The sequence below is a fragment of the Vanacampus margaritifer genome, chromosome 16 (genome assembly GCF_051991255.1).
Source record: "Vanacampus margaritifer isolate UIUO_Vmar chromosome 16, RoL_Vmar_1.0, whole genome shotgun sequence".
Taxonomy (NCBI): Eukaryota; Metazoa; Chordata; class Actinopteri; order Syngnathiformes; family Syngnathidae; genus Vanacampus; species Vanacampus margaritifer.
In genome coordinates, this window is record NC_135447.1 from 6,148,569 (window position 1) to 6,165,842 (window position 17,274).

Below are 17,274 nucleotides of genomic sequence, written 5' to 3' on the forward strand. Positions count from 1 at the left end.
CTCTTTTTCCATTTCTTCCATGCAACTAAACTATATTTTTTGAATCGATTAATCGATCGATTATTCAATCGATTAATCGACTAATCAGATTCATCTTAATTTTGCATTAAAGTGCATTATAAAAGCATTTCCCCCCCTGATTACTATTTATTAACCAGTGATCTGTGTTTATTTCGTACTTTGCATTTGTATAGCGATTTAAAAAAAAAAATAAATAAAAAAAATAAAGTGTGGGGGGGGGGTGGTGGTGATGTTGTACTATATTACCGGTTCGGTCATTGTTTTACAAAGTAAAACATGTTTGCAAATGTCTTTTTTGGATTAACCACAGAAGATAATCAGTCTTCTTTCATGAACGAATACAAAAATCAGCGAAAAATTATTTTTGATATGCTGAAATGAGAGGATTTGGACCAATTAAAAAATGGCTCCAAACAATCACTACAAAAATTAAAATTCATTTTGCAATTCAATTTGCTCATAATATGATCTTCTTTATAGCTAGTAATTTATCAAATTTTATTTCATCGAGAATAAAAATATTCAAATAAATACCAATTTTGTTTGTAAGGTCATTTCGTTCCGATCACCGGATTGTGATCTTTTATTCCCCAAACATTTTAAAGTTGCGCTGCCAGGTTTAAGCACCAAATTTCATGTTACACATCACATTGTGACACATCTTCGGTTACATCAGAACGTAAATATTCGCTGATTATCTATGAATGCCATTAGTTTCCTCATCGCCCCCAACCCATCCTTCAAAGTAGCCCCCCGTTTCCCTGATAATTCAATCAGCAAAGTGGGCTCGGCCACGAGAATACATTACCCTTCTCAAGACCCGTGACACATTAACCTTGACAGCGCTGCCGAAACAGAATGTTATCTGTTGACCAGGTCACCTCTCAAAGTGACGCCCCTCGCTGCCGCCCGCTGAATAATTCATGGGAGACGATGTGAGAAGTCTAGCCAATGTTACGACCAATCCATGGGGAAAGTGTACACATTGCACTCTCCTTCTAGCTATTGATTAAACGCCACATTAGCTGGCCACGTAGCTACGCATTACAAACAAAACACAAAGCGAGATAGTCGAACTAAAAGAGTCGACTGTCGAGGGGGAATCGGGGTGGAAATGCGAAAACTGAAGGATTTACAGACGATTCGATAAGAAAAACAAAAACAAACCCAAAAATTATTTTTCCAGAAAAAAAAAATTATAATAATTATTATTATTTTATTATTATTATTTTTTTAACTCTGACTGCCAGACGTTTTCAGAAACGGGATGTCGCCAGTGCCAGCCGATTTAAGCATTTTGACTGATCTTTCAAGGTCCACAGAAAATGTTGTGTTTGGACTATGGAAACACACATACTACCAAATGAAAGATTGAACTCTCATCTTTCATCAGAAAAAAAAAGTTTGTTTCTACTTTATTCCGTTCTTCAGTAATCAACAATAGAAAATGGTTACTTTCACCGAAATGCTCTGTTTTGAAACAAAAAGCGGAGAAAAAGAGCTTTTTGTGAAACGATGTTATTTCATGCACTCTAGTGAATTCTACACTTCTTTTTGTCCATGAATGATGCCACAAACACCTAAATAGTGCTTTACTTCTGTAATACACCACCACCAACAATGAAAAAGTGTTTTTTGATTGCAAAATACGTTTATTTCCATTCAACAGTGTAACAATTTGACAAAACAATTTCGCAAACTATTTACAAATGTGTGCAACTGTGGTACTATTTACAATTATGTGGATGTTTCAAATACAGTTTTTCTTTTTGTAACACTCCCCTGCGTGCAAGGAGAGGGAGCAGGATTTGCACAACAGATTAGTTTCACTGCGATTGTCCCTTTCGCGTGCAGACGTTACACTTTCTTGACGGGCTTTTTTTCCGGGAAATAGCAAGTAGCAGACTGTACCCACTCCTCCGATGAATATGCATTGGACTCGGGGCACTCTTCGTCGTCCGATTGAACGTCCGCCTGAGCGTGCTCGGTTGTGCTCCGCGTTTTACGGTGTTAGCATCGCTAGCCGGTGAACCTTTATGACGTCGTCATAGCCGCCGCGTCAACGCTTCCAACTTCGGAGTCACCATCATCATCATCGATGATGATCATCGTCGTCATCAATGTGCTCTTTATAGCGTTGGTCGATGCTTTTCGTCTTTGAAAAGGACTGCTCGAGCGTGAGCTGCTTGCAACCGGTCGCCATGTTCTCTTCCCTTCCCCAGCCATTGTCCCCTCTAGCTCCGCCTCACGTCTTCTACTGACGCCTACCCAATCTTGTCAAAAGAGAGTCATTGCTGCCATCTAGGGGCCAAAAATAGTCATTAGGCTAACTAGATCTGCTTGAAACTTTCACCACAGCTGGCCAAGGCTTTCCTCCACCCGTTTCCCAAAAAAATAAATAAAAAATTGGATGACGTCTTTTAACGTAATTGGCGGCCCTCCGTAGGTTTTTACTTGACGTCTTTTAACGTCCATGGCAGTCAAAGAGTTCATGAATAACTTGTTGAGAAGAAGAATATTATTGTGCTAAGTCGAATGGAACTTTGCAAGGCAGATGGATAACGCAGATGTAATCTTGCAAATGCATCTTTCCGAGCTTAGAACAGATGTGATTGCAGCCAAGACGGGCCCATCGGGTGCTCAAGGCAGCTGCTATGGGTTTAAATTTGCTTTTGATGTGGTAGTAAACAAACAGATAGGCTCTGATATCAACAACAGTTTGATTGTTAAACCACAAACAAAGGCCTGAGCCATAAGTCCAAGTACCTAATTTTTTCCTCATGCCGATCTGATTGACCCATTTGACAGTTGGAGCATTTGTCCAATTACCTTCAAATTTTGTTTTATTTATTTATTTATTCTTTTTTTTTAATATCTATTCTGTCCCAGGTGGATGTGTGGAAAAAAAACATCTGGCATGTCAGGTTCCTTTTTGAATGTGCAAGAAACGTGCCGAGTTGCAGAACGTCAGTTCCCCAAAGGGGTTTTGTCAGTTACATGGTAATTCATCAGGAATGTCTTCTTCCTCGACTGTACTAAAGCCGATTTGGATTCTGATGATAGAATCAGAAGGCAACCGGGGAGGTGGCAGCTCTCTGACAGAGGAAATCTCTGCTGATGCAGAGACATTTTGTATGCTGAAGTGCTGACATTTTAAAGTTACAAAAGGATAACAATGTGAATATAAACGATTCTTATGATTTACATTCAGCATTACTAGGGATGGAAATTTGACATTTTCTTGATGACACATTGGGAAACTTTAATAATCAACAACTTAATTGTTTACCACTAAATATTTTTAATTAGCTGGGAATGTCTTTTTCAATGGTTTGGCCTCCCTTTTGACACATTATTACATCGAGGAAAATAAATCTGTCTGACGAAGTTACCAGTGAGATGCTGGATGTCTTATCGTTTCCATTTTTAGACTGCAAAGTAGTTAAGACTGAATCAGTAGCACCCCGGCTGGTTGCAGCCAAGTAGTGCAATTCATTATTTCTTGAGGAGCCAGTTAATTACCTTTTTTTTTTTTTTTTTTTTTTTAAGTTGACATTTCTTGGAAAGGACATAGAACACGTGGACTCGATTATGGTTTAGGTAATTATTGGAAAATTAACATTTGTGAAAGTCTTTGTCAAGTGCTGTGCTCTGGCCATGAATAATAAATTCCATTCCCTGCTTGGATCCCACTGGAAAGAGTGTGACATTTTTCTGCCCCCCCCGAGGACGTCAACATTTCATATACAGTATGTTATTATTAATATACCGCTCTCATGAAAATTGAAATGCTTATCCATAATTTACGTTATGGATACTGCCAATCGTTTGCTAAAGCCTCACATAAAGTCTTTGAACCAAGAAAAGCTGAAAATGGGCAACCTTAGGTTCTGCAAAAGAAGAAAAAAGGTATATATATATATATATATATATATATAAGGGGTGTGCCAAAAAATCGATTCTCATAAGAATCACAATTCTCATTTAGTACGATTCAGAATCGATTTTAAATGTCCCAAAATCGATTTTATTTAAATTATTTTATACTGTCTTGCCTTTGTCTGTGTGTGCCTTTATTGGGAGCGCTGTTCATGTTGTACCCAAATTGCCCACTTAGGGGCAGTGTGGCTCCAAGCAGTCAAATACACGGTTAAGTTGTAGCCATATTAGAGAGTAGAAGGTAAACGTCACGATCGAGTTATTCCAATAAAAGTTGTTTTTTTTTGCAGTGTGGGGGTCGTTATTTCGAGCGATAAAAGTGCCGCGAGTAGCGCGCTAATTAGCATTAGCGAGTCAGACTGGAGTAGACCATTACAATTTCTTGCACATCTATAGATCGAAGCAAAAATCATTGTCAGCCAAATCCTTCTGAATCAAAAAGCGTTCCTAATCGAAAATCGATTCCGAATCGAATCGCAGACCCCCAAAAATCGGAATAGAATTTAACCTGCTTAGTTCTCACAAGGTTCGCGGGGGCGCAGGAGCCTATCCCAGCTGGCTTTGGGCAGTAGGCGGGGTACATCCTGAACTGGTTGCCAGCCAATCCAGGGCACACATATATATATATATATATATATATATATATATATATATATATATATATATATTATACGAATAACCATGCGGCACAAAGACAAAGCAAACTAGGCTAATGTCTCTTCTTCTCCTTCTCTCTTAAAAGCTATTTAGACTTTGCAATTTCCCCCCCTTACTATAATATCATGCCTTACCAACAATGCTAAAATGGCAACCAGCGCACATTCTCTCGACTTGAAATTACAAGGGCGATAATTAGAATGACACCTAGTCACAAAGCTCTAGGTGGTCTTTTTAGCTGACTCTTAACGCACACGTTCAAAAATGTGCACAAGAAGCAGGAGAGAAAATGCTGTGAATGGACAATCGCGGTTCGTGGTGTGCTGCACAATGCAAATTAATTCACCGCTCAGTAAACTGTACTGTACGTCAATTGAGAATGAGAGGGCGGGCTCACCTTGCTTCGGCATGAGGTGGCACAAGTTCTGTTTTAACCTGCATCGAAATTCTGAAATCTTTTTAGTTTGCCATAAGATGGGCAAAGCGTATTAGAGCGATATCGAGAAATGTAGATTCATTTACTTTATTTGACAAAATGACCGCCACAATCCCAGCTACTTATAACAAATAAACAATTTGACTATATTTATTAATTTTTTTTCTTTCTTTTTTTGTTCACCTAAAACCTATTAAAAAAAATCCCGTTTTACTATATTTATAATGAGATGTTCTACTCAATCAATCATACCATTTTCATCATATATGGTAAACGTATAATTGTTCGCTCATTGTGGATGCCAAAAAATAAGTGGCCTAATAGATTAAAAAAAAAAAATAATAAAATAGTGTTCCGTGTGGAGTTCTATAGTGATAAGCTAAATTAATATACTATTATTCTAAAGTAAGAATGCTTACACTTGAGTACGATTTAAAAAGAAAGAAAGTGTTTTTTCATTAGTTGTTTGAGACAGCACCTCGCAGAGGGCAGAAGGGTGAAAATGGGGGTGGTGTCCTCTCTTTAAAAGAAAACAAAAAACAATATGCAGTGTTGTGTATCATAAAGGCCTACTAGTGCTACTTGTGATGGGCAAAATATTAGAAAATGATGCTAATAATTTTATTTTATAATAATTTCTGGAGAGCTCAGTATTGTTCATTCGGTAATTTTACCGATTTGACATGTCATCATCATTTCTCTCCTTTTTTTTTTTTTTTTGTATGTGCGTGCGAGTGTGTGTATTCATTAGTTCACCTAAAACCTATTAAAAAAAAATCCCATACCGTTCACCTAAACCGAACACTTCCAGCCAGAGTCGCGAGGCCGTCGGGAGACCCGAGGAAGGATCAAAGAAAAGAAAGGAAAGTGAAATCCATTTCTTTTGGTATATCTGATTCGATTGCGCAGGTGAACCTAATGAAGTGTAGGGTGAGTTTATATTTGCTTCTGAAGATATTGGCTCGATTACAAGGTTAGCAGTCAGCTTGATTAATGAGGCGTGATGCAAAACACCTCACGTAAACGATAGCTGGCAGAGAAAATGGAAGACGGTAAATCACATATGGCGGTGGTCTGAGAGGAGATCATTTTTGTCCTACCTGGCTTGAGGAATGATGCTGAAGCATAGAAGGGAGATCCACAAGGCCAAGTGCGGAGGTTCGGGTTTCCCAAATGCAGCAGCCATAGCAATTTAAACAGTGGGCTCCTAAAGGAAACGACACATGACGTTATGCTGACTTTGAATATTAATGTGTTGTTTTGCAAAATCCGTGATTCAGGTGTGTGACGAATAACGACATTGTAGTTTTCATATTTTTGGGCGAAACACAACAAATGACTCAGAGGAATAAATGCGCAATTGTTATCTGCTGCCGTTTTTATGAATATACGCCTCACCGCTCACATTTTCTTTACTCCGGGGCAACGCGCACACACACGGCGCCGCGGCATACTTCCCCCCCCCCCCGTTAATTAAAACATAACCAAGACACATAAAACATCTTTTGTATGTGCCAATGAATATCGGAAGGTAAATCACCTTGTGACTGCTTGTGAGATCACTCCAAGGGTGAATCTGCCTCTGCTGTATGTGGCAGTGGACGCTCATTGTCATGAGATAATTAGTTTGCACTATAAATAATGTGTGCTGGACGAGTCCTCTCCGTGTAAATTGTCCGGTCTGTGGCACATGTTTTAATAAGATATTCTCTCGGTGCATAAACTGTTAAATTAAGGTGATTTAAAAAAAAAAAAAAAAACCTTAACCCTGGAGAACCCAAGAACCCTTTTCTTCTTTGGAAAATTATGAATTTTACATTAAATCAGAGCATTAGCATCAGCATTAGCATCAGCTAATCAGCAATCTCTGGAGAAGGCTGATAACGATCTCCACCTGTGTTGGCTGTGGGAGGCATGGAAAATGGGCTGGATACCGGTCAGTGAGGACCAGGGTTGGGGACCTCTGCATTAAATGACTGCTATAAGTTCACTGGACACCAAAATATATGTTTTTTCAATTTTAACCCTTTATTCCCTAATTTAGGATAAGGGCGAAATTTGACCCTTTGGGATTTAGGGGTATCATTTCGACAAATCAGAATAACAAAAACTGTCAGTAAACTATTTAGAATTTAAGAAAATAATCAATCAAATACACAGCTACATTGAACACAATATTTTTTTTTGTTTTATTTGTTGCATTTTAGCCATCTTGTCACCACCACTCTGGCTCATGTAAGTGCAATATTCATCCACTAGATGGCCCCATGCAGGGGTCAGAAGTGGCACTCTGGACTTTTGAAGTTAAATTTGTAAAAAAAAAAAAAAAAAAAGAAGAAAAGGTCTTTGTTGTTTGAGTAGCAGAATTTATAGAGGCCAAATTCGACCCCGTGGGTTCTCCAGGGTTAATCGTAATCACCAGTCAAGAGGGTAGATTTAAATTATTATTTAATATAGGGCGGGCAGTTTATATGCTGGGAGGGGCTAATATATATATATTTTTTCTTTTTTTTTTTGGACATGTCATCATCATTGCTCTCTCTTTTTATTTTATTTTTATTTTTTTTTATAATAGGGGCCACTATTTTTCAGTGGTACTACTGGGAGACACAATGAGCCACACACTTCCGAACTAGATGATGACAAATTTTAAATAGACAAAATATGTGTATACGTGCAAAAAAAAAAAAGTGTGCTCTTAATATATTTAGTTTTTTAAGATAGATTTTTCATTGCATGTATATAAGATACATTTTCCTAAAAACAAAGGGTTTGAAGTGAACAACAAAATAACATCATACTGTATATTTTTTTCCACAGTGCAAAGGACTCTCAAAATCTACCATTCAAGGACGGCACAAAACTGCTGAGCAAGAAAAACCCACATCAGGTAAAATAACTCATTTTGTAAAAAAAAAAATCTACAAAAATGAAGTCACTCAAGATTTTAATATTATTGTGGTACTATGTTTGTCCTGCACATCATTCCTAAGCTTAAAAAAATAAAAAAATAAAAAAATAATAAGAGCAACTCTAAATGCAACTAAAACATGCCTGCCATCTATTGGTGAATGGTGATATTACAACTTAAAACTATTTATCCCCTTGGGCCAATTAACCCCGGCATATTTTCAGTTCTGCATATTTGTGGATTTTTGTTTTGTTTATTATTATTATTTTTTCCACATTTTGAATGTATCTAGTTTGTCTCCAGGATTTTTATCCCCCTTTTCCCCCGTTTTGCATGGAAAATATACTGAATGTTGAGCAGCGTTGTTAAAAATATTTAGTTAGCTTAAAAAAACAACCAATTAACAACTAAAATGTACTTTTGTGGATGAAAATCTATCTCTGCTCTGCAGAATCATACATTTCACAAGAAAACTAAGCAATACATTTCACACATTCAGTCCATGATGTTTAATGATTGATTTCACCATACATAAACTCAATTTTTTTCCCATGAGAATTTGAAGTCAATTTGGAAAATGTAAAAAAAAATGTTGAATGTGATTTCAATATTAATATTATTCTTATTATTTTGTCCCTCTAGAATGACACTATCAGAGATCACATGATCATACCACCATCTACAAATACATAACAAACAGGGTATGATAAAAAAATAAACGTAATTACACTTTTTTTTTTTGTATTGAATTGTATAGAGCGTATGTTGTGTCACCCACAGCTGCAGACGCAGCATCATTACCGAATTCCGAGCCCCGTATTACAGCAGTCAAGTTCCGCTTTACAGCCTGATGAAATCGCCTCTTCTCACGACTGCACTCCGAAATTGGCAGATTTGCCATCGAAGGCAACTTAAAAACTCCATTAATACGGGGAGGGGGGAGGGGGAGAAGCCAAAACTACCTCGGCAGAGCAGATGCGCAGTCGCTGGGGCGCACGTGTGGCAGCTGTTTTGTACTTTTAAAGGCTTTTATTGTGCTTTTGCGAGATTGTGTCCCCCTTTACGGCCAGCAGGATCAAACAGTCCCCTCGGGGGAATCAACGTTCTCTCTGTTTTACTGAGAGCGCTTCTCATTGCGTGAAGTGCAAACAAAATGATTGGATATATAGATAGAAAGGCTTTACTGCTTTGTCAAAGGTTTTCTACTCTTCATTTGCGTGCGCCGTTAGAAGAAGACGTTTAGGACTTATGAGGGAGATGTCTTATTGAAGCTTACATACGGTAGGTTCACAATGCATTTGAAAAGAGAATTTCACGAGTCAGCATACTTCAGGTCAATATGTGATTACTTTTCTCAAAGGTTAGGGAAGGGGGGGGGCGGATTTGAATAAAGCCACTTAATGGAGTTGCCATTCACTATTCACTGATGGCTCAGAAAAAGCCTCATATGGTAAAAGACTGACTTGACCTTCACTGACTTCACTGATTCTCGTCGCTTTTGAAATATAATGCGTGTTGACAATTTCAACGAATGCACTTTATTTTGTGAGTGACTGTTGAAAGAGGAATAAAATTATTTTGTCCTCTTTGCGTGTTCCAAAAATTAAGATAGATTTAATGTAAGAAAAATACACCTTTGCAAAAATGATTTTTAATCAGTCAGAGATCTCTGGACAGATAACAGCCTCTAATTCATCACTTAAACAGGTGGGATTCAGACCGCCTCGCTTTCATTTGTAGACAAAACATACTCTCTGGGTACTTTTCCATGAGCGATGGCGAAAACAGAGTCAGGAGTGCGTGTTCGAAAACAGATTCTGTTCTCAAGGACTAAATGTGTTTTCGCACAAAACGCTGAGAAGGAACTTTTTTAGACTAAATAGTATGTCCCAGCTTAAAGTCAGATTATACCGAAATCAACACCACTTGCTCTGCACAGGACACAAAACATTTCGACAAGGTTAATACTGAAGAATTAAAATGTTAATAATGTGTAACAATGGTTAATATATGAAATGAAGTATTAAAAATGTTACAATATCTATCACTGTCCGTGTTGTCGAAAAGCATCCCTCATTCAAGCAAACTCTATTGGCTTAGGTAGATGGTTACTTTCATGCGTGATCGAGATTTATGAGTTTTTTCGAATTAGGAGAATGACTAACTGCTGAATAATGTGAAGGGCTACCAGTTTGATACGCCCTTGTGAAAATAATAAATTTGCTCAACTTGAATAATGTTACTATTGTTTGTTATTACCAATAATCTATTATATTCATTTATGTGAATTCTCCATACATATTCAAATGATCACTTCTACAACATTCCTTGAAAATCACAATGTCCCTTCACTGGTGAGCTATGAACTGTGCTACTCGTGGTCCTTGGTGACCTCTGCCCTAGCATGTGGTCAAGGAGAAACAAAATTGCCAATGCACTTCACTGTTTATAGACCAGGACAAACAGTCAAATAAAACGAAAATGAAAACACTCTCAAGGAGCTGCTGCACGTTCACACCCAGACGCTCACTGTGAACTATCCTTTCATCCATTATCCGAAGTGCTTATCCTCACTTGGGTAAGTGGTGAAAATGACTCCAGATACTCCCGCCAATCAATAGGCCGTGCCCCTAAAAGGCACGCATCCAACTCACAAATACTACAGTACACACAGTTAAACCAGGTTATTATTTTGCATCACAGTACTACTTTTCTTTATATAAAAAAAAAAAAACAGCTACCAGAAAGTGGGGTGAGACATTTTACTTGATTTGAATGGGGAAAATATATTTAATATATAAATAAATGGAGTTACAAGCTTGGTCATGTAACAAATTCAACTTTTAAGCAAAATGAAAAAAGTATTATTAGCCTGTGTTAACTTTAAGGATAACTGACATTTGAGTGAATATAACAAAGAGACTGATTATCGACTGGGACGATCAGGGTCGATATTCAGCATTTTGACAAATATCGGTAAAAAAAAAAAATCTGACGGACGATAATAGATAATTTTTTTAAAAAGTTATTTATAAGAGATGCTGTTCACCCTGGGAATATTAAACAATAATAATTGTCAATTTTATATAATTTTTTTATTATGACGCCAATATTATTCCTTTTAGCGAAAGTGACCATCGGCTCCAAATATTAGCTATTCCTCCTCAAACAATATTAATCGGGATCGACCCTGAAAAAAAAAACAAAAAAAAAACATCAGTCTATCTCCAGTGGATATGCAAATGAGAATTAAATTCTCATTTGCAACTTCTAATTATTCACTGAGAACAATGTTGAAAACCTTTAGTGCAACAACGACATACAGTACATGGAGCCAATTAAACCAGACGAATTGCAATGTGTCTAAATAAAAACATTATTTCTATTCTTTCCTTTATGCTTTTTTTTTTTTTTTTTCAAGCTAATACCGCTTCATTAACCATTAAAGGTTTTATGTTGCGTAATAAAACCAAATGATGCCTCCTGGACTCATGGATGTCATTTCCCTGTTTTGTAATGTCTGACAGAAAAGGCCACATTTCATTTCTTCTCATGCACACACATGACCATTCTCATTACACGCGACATCCTTGGCACTCTTAATGTCCGGGATACATAAATATTTAAAATATACTTGCCAATGACGGTTATAAACGTCAAAAAATATTAGTTTAACATTTTTTTCTACTTTTGTTAACAAGAGTATAAAAACCTAGAATTTTTTTTATTGTACATTTAGAACAGATATAAAATTTGTGATTAATCGTGAGTTAATTATTGAAGTCATGCGATTAATTACGCAAAAAAAAAATTTTATCGCCTCACGCCCCTAATTTTTAATAATCTTCTCGTCAGGCGATTAAAATTTTTAATTGTAATTAATCGCATGACTTCACTAGTTAACTCACGATTAATCACAAATTTTACATCTGTTCTAAATGTACAATATGTTTTTTTTACTCTCGGTTTTCATACTCTTGTTAACAAAAGTGGGGGAAAAAAATGTTAAACGGATAGAAATAGTTTTTTGACGTTTATAGCCGTCAATGGCAGTGAATGAGTTAATAAGATGCACTAATGATGCACTCAATAAACAAACATGACACAGTGGGAAAACAAAGTGGACGTAAAAGGAGATAATAATTTTATCTGCACATTACACAGATTCTGTTTTTATTTTCCAACACAAACACCAATTACAGAAATCGGGAAAAAAAATTTGCTCGACAGCAACATTGCAAAGTCTTGCAAATCCTTTCGACACGACAATAACAAAGAGAGAAAAAAAAAGGGCTGCCGGCCTGCCGTCTACAATTGCGCACCTGATCTACCAATACCTGTCATGCAAATGAAGGGCTCAGTTCCTGGGGCTCAGACTGTTCTGGCGACAGAGGAAGAAAGGAAGATGAAAAAAAAAAGAGAAAAGAAACAGCGCTTTTGTTGGCAAATTAAAAATAGCTCGCCTCAGGTGACAGTAAACCTAAAGCACTCAACATTTCACACTCGTAACAATTGCATTCTTTTCTACCGTCATTTCTTCACACAGGCTAAAAAGGCGTCAATCCAATGAGTAATGTAATCTTATTTGACAGAATCAAAAGGCCGGAAAAGCGATTTTGATTTCATTTTCTGCTTTTTGTGACTGGATGTGTTTGCAAAGAGATCTCTGCATTAAAGATAAGCGATAAGAAATGTTTGTGAGTTTTGTTCCTGAGGGAAAGAGGCAGCAGCACAATCCCATTTCCTCCTTTCAGGTCTGGGTAAAGGGTTACGACCTCGAGTTTTTAAAAGCCTACTTAGCCTAAATGCTCTCCCAAGAACTTGCTGAAAGAATTCCAAGAAAGGAAAGTCATCAACGAGCAACTTCTCTGAAGCACCGACAGGCCAAAAAGCGCACCTACAGTCATTGACGGCCACCAGGGTTATTATAGTTTTGGAATTTTCATTTTAGTTAATTTAGTGAGTTTTTTTTTAATTTTTAATTGAATTAGGTTTAATTAGTTTTTAGGGTGGTTATGTAAAAAAATGCTTAGTTTGAGTTAGTTTCAGTATTATTATTAATATTATTATTTTTTATTGTGCATTAATTCTGCGCAATATTTATTAATAAACACCATGATAAAATGAAAAAAGTCACACATTTCATACCTAGCGGGCTGCCGCGAGATGACGTCACTTTTGTGTGACACACTTTCAAACGTCCTTATTCCGGTTAATATCGAAATAAATCTACTTAAAATCACATTTAAAATCATCCCCAAAGGCTCATGCATTGAATTAATAAATAAGAAATTTTTGCTATAATTATAGTTATTTTTAGTTAGTTTTGTAAACATAAATGTCGTTTCAGTTAGTTTTCGTTTTTTAAAATTATTTTCGTTTTTATTTTATTTCATTGACGAAATAGTGTTTGGAATTTTAGTTTTTCCGTTCAGCTCGATTGATTTGAGTGATGTGTGCGTCTTAACCTCGGCCGAACCCCTGAGACTGACTCGCCGACCTCCTGGGGGTCCGATTGAACCCCAGGTTAAGAACCACTGCATTGTGTAAACAGCAGCTCCACTGCAAACTACACCAACAATAATGTTACTACTGTAAATAATTTGACAGTGCCAATTAAAATTGAACGTTAATATCTTTGTTGATGATACATCCCTTGGATCTCATTAGCTCGTTGTTGTTATTCGACACAAGCTCAAACCTTGCTATCAAGTCATTTACATTTGGGACATGTTGCCTAATTAATTAACTTTCTGTTTTTCTTACTGTTGTTTTTCCAATTTTATCTGTCATTTTTAGATTGCCTGTATGCAAGATATAATTATTGGCAGCCAAATGATCAATTTATTGCGTTTTTTTCCCTGGTGGTCTATTTGCTTGTTATGTTAGCCTGCCGGAATTTTGTTAGGATTCCTCACAGACGTGTAATATGAGCCCAGAGCCACCTGACAATAAGATTCTGTTAACAATTTAGGACAGAAACAAAATAAGTCAAATGTAATTTTTAACTCCCACCTGCTAAAGCTGTCTGGGTAATGTTCTGGTAATATACCGTTGACAGTTGATGGAAGAAACAATAATACAAGAATGAAACGAATGCCCCCAAAAGTCCGCTTAATCAAATATGAAGATATTTAATCTCCTCTGAATTTTGGGGGACTTGCCAAATTATTTTATTGGAGCTAAATATGTCAGGGAAGTAATAAGGCCTCTCATATAAAAACAATGCCTTTGGTAGTGGAGAAAAAAAAAATTAAGAAAGAAAAAAAGAGTAACTTTTATTTTTATTTGAACAATAAGGCTCGTTTCTTATTTTCATTGTAGAATGAAAACAATTTGGGTTTTGGCAAATTTACAGCTCGTATAATATAAAAAGTCTATACTCCCCTGCTGTTTTGTGATATAAAAAATGAGACCATCTAAATAGTAATCAAACTTTTTCCACCATTTATATGACCTATAGCCTGCACATGACGCTAAAAAATGAGGGGAAAGTAAGAATTAACAATTGCACAAGTTTGCACACCCTCTTAAGATTGGGGATGTGGCTGTATTATAATATTCACATTCACACTACTGTCAAATGAGAGTAACCAGAAAGTGTCTTCCCAAATGAAACTCAGATGATCTAGTTGGCTTTCCGTAACATTTTTTTTCTTTCTGCGGTAGTACTGATTAGTATGTGGAAATGTTCAGAATTTCCTCCTCCTCCTCCTCGGTTAAGTCGTCAGTTCCCCAGTAATCTCCAACCTGGCATTTGAATAGGGGTGTGTACACTTTTTATATTAACCGTGCATCTCAATGAGAACAGCTTAGATGACACACAGGCTTTCACCACAGCTTCCGTGAGTTATTTTGGGTCGTTTCTCACGTTAGCGGGTAAAATGTATGCGCTATGGGATTTTAAAGCTGCAGATTGATTTTGCCAGTATTAGACTGCCAAGTCAATCGACAGGCGTTCCACTTCTTGCCCCCTGATGAACTCCTTTGTTGTTTTGGCAGTGTGTTTTGGATCAATATCTTTCTGAAAGATCAGTTTTGTTGCATTTTTTTTTTGTGGGTTGCTTCCGTTTCACCCTTTAACCCCTAGGCGTTATTGTGACCATTTTTTGGCTTTTTGTTGGTTCTGACCAAGCCATTTCAAAATAAAATACTGCCAACGGGTTTTAAGCATTCTCTGAACTTTAATGAAGAGGGGTGTAATAAGTGATATCTCAGATTTAAAATTGAGGGCTTTATTCCTAGAAATTCATTTGGCGATTCCAATGTGTTTTAGAATTTAAGGTTTTGGACTAAGAAATCAACTGGAGTACCTGGCAAGCCATCAGGCAGGTTCTGCTGCTGCTGTGAGGAGTTTTAGCACCTCGGGTGACCCCCCTTTGGATTTTATTGGCTCTCATTCTTTTGCAATTTCCAAGTTACAAAAAAAAATTCAACCTATATTCCTTCCGGAGTTTTCACACACACAAACAAAACAACACTCTTGACCTGCTGCTGAATGTGCTATGCGAACATTTCTTACCTATTTATCAAATCTGCAAAGCAAACACTATACAAGTGACCAGCATGTGTCCCTTGACACGTGTAGCGACAAAGTTCAATGAACCGTAGTAATCCAAAAACACTTTCCCAAGGCAGCATGCTTTTGTTTACTGAATGTTTTCAATTATTCATTGACGGGCTGGAATAACTGGAAGAGGTCTACCTGCATGTTGTACATTTTCTGCTTGACACACACTTGACGATAAACATGCTGTTGTAAGGCAAGTGTCCCTACAACAACCCCGACTCCCAACCCGGCACTGTTGGGAGTAAGCGACTTGATCAGATAAATGTAATAATAAGCTAAATCAGTATGACTTTTGCAATTAGATTCGGTGGCAACACCAACGCGCTGCAAATCTGCATACAAATCACTTTATACTTAATTAAAAAGAAAGGAAAGCAGCTGTTAAACTAAGGGAAAGGTGCCAGCTTTGTAGGAGAACTCGGTTGACGTTCATAAAGCCGGGCTGTAGTCAAACCCACCTTTATCCAGTCCAAATCAAGTTGGAGTCACAAAGTTTATAAAGGCATGAGTCCAAGTCCAGCTGCCGTCACAAAGGTACAAGTCCAAATCAAGTTGGAGTCACAAAGGTACGGGTCCAAGTAAAGTTGGAGTCACAAAGGTACGGGTCCAAGTCAAGTTGGAGTCACAAGTACAAGTCCAAATCAAGTTCGAGTCACAAAGGTGCGAATTCGAGTCACAAAGGAGTCCAAGTAAAGTCCGAGTCACAAATGTATGAGTCCAAGTCAAGTTGGAGTCACAAAGGTACGGGTCCAAGTCAAGTTGGAGTTACAAAGGTAAGAGTCCAAGTCAAGTTTGAGTCAGAAAAGTACGAGTCCAAGTCAAGTTTAAGTCACAAAGGTACTAGTCCAAATCAAGTTGGAGTTACAAAGGTAAGAGTCCAAGTCAAGTTCGAGTCACAAATGTACGAGTCCAAGTCAAGTTCGAGTCACAAATGTACGAGTCCAAGTCAAGTTCGAGTCACAAAGGCATGAGTCCAAATCCAGCTGCCGTCACAAAGGTACGAGTCCAAGTCAAGTTGGTGTCACAAGTACAAGTCCAAATCAAGTTCGAGTCACAAAGGTGCGAGTTCGAGTCACAAAGGTACGAGTCCAAGTAAAGTCCGAGTCACAAATGTATGAGTCCAAGTAAAGTCCGAGTCACAAATGTATGAGTCCAAGTCAAGTTTAAGTCACAAAGGTATGAGTCAAAGTCAAGTTTGAGTCACAAAGGTAAGAGTCCAAGTCAAGTTGCAGTCACAAAGGTACGAGTCCAAGTCAAGTTTGAGTCACAAAGGTACGAGTCCGAGTAAAGTCCGAGTCACAAATGTACGAGTCCGAGTAAAGTCCGAGTCACAAATGTATGAGTCCGAGTCAAGTTGGAGTCACAAAGGTACGAGTCCAAGTCAAGTTTAAGTCACAAAGGTACGAGTCTGAGTAAAGTCCGAGTCACAAATGTATGAGTCCAAGTCAAGTTGGAGTCACAAAGGTACGAGCCCAAGTCAAGTTTGAGTCACAAAGGTACGAGTCTGAGTAAAGTCCGAGTCACAAATGTATGAGTCCAAGTCAAGTTGGAGTTACAAAGGTACGAGTCCAAGTCAAGTTGGAGTCACAAAGGTACGAGTCCAAGTCAAGTTGGAGTCACAAAGGTATGAGTCCAAGTCAAGTTGGAGTTACAAAGGTACGAATCCAAGTCAAGTTTGAGTCACAAAAGTACGAGTCCAAGTCAAGTTTGAGTCATCAAGGTACGAGTCCAAGTCAAGTT

At 37.5% G+C, this 17,274-nt stretch overlaps 1 protein-coding gene and 1 long non-coding RNA gene across 3 annotated transcripts in view; one reads left to right on the forward strand and one right to left on the reverse strand.

Moving 5' to 3' along the window:
• The window catches only part of LOC144035776 (uncharacterized), a 67,467-nt gene extending 59,531 nt beyond the window's left edge, over positions 1–7,936 (forward strand). Inside the window, exon 3 of the long non-coding RNA XR_013288504.1 lies at positions 7,874–7,936. This is a non-coding gene — a long non-coding RNA (uncharacterized LOC144035776). The remainder of the gene's footprint in view (positions 1–7,873) is intronic.
• The window catches only part of gabra3 (gamma-aminobutyric acid type A receptor subunit alpha3), a 92,071-nt gene that overhangs the window by 53,146 nt on the left and 21,651 nt on the right, over positions 1–17,274 (reverse strand). For both annotated transcript variants that reach the window (XM_077545705.1, XM_077545704.1), the window contains exon 2: positions 6,154–6,260. In XM_077545705.1, coding sequence (XP_077401831.1) covers positions 6,154–6,239 — 86 coding nt within the window. In that variant the 5' untranslated portion in view covers positions 6,240–6,260. The remainder of the gene's footprint in view (positions 1–6,153; positions 6,261–17,274) is intronic.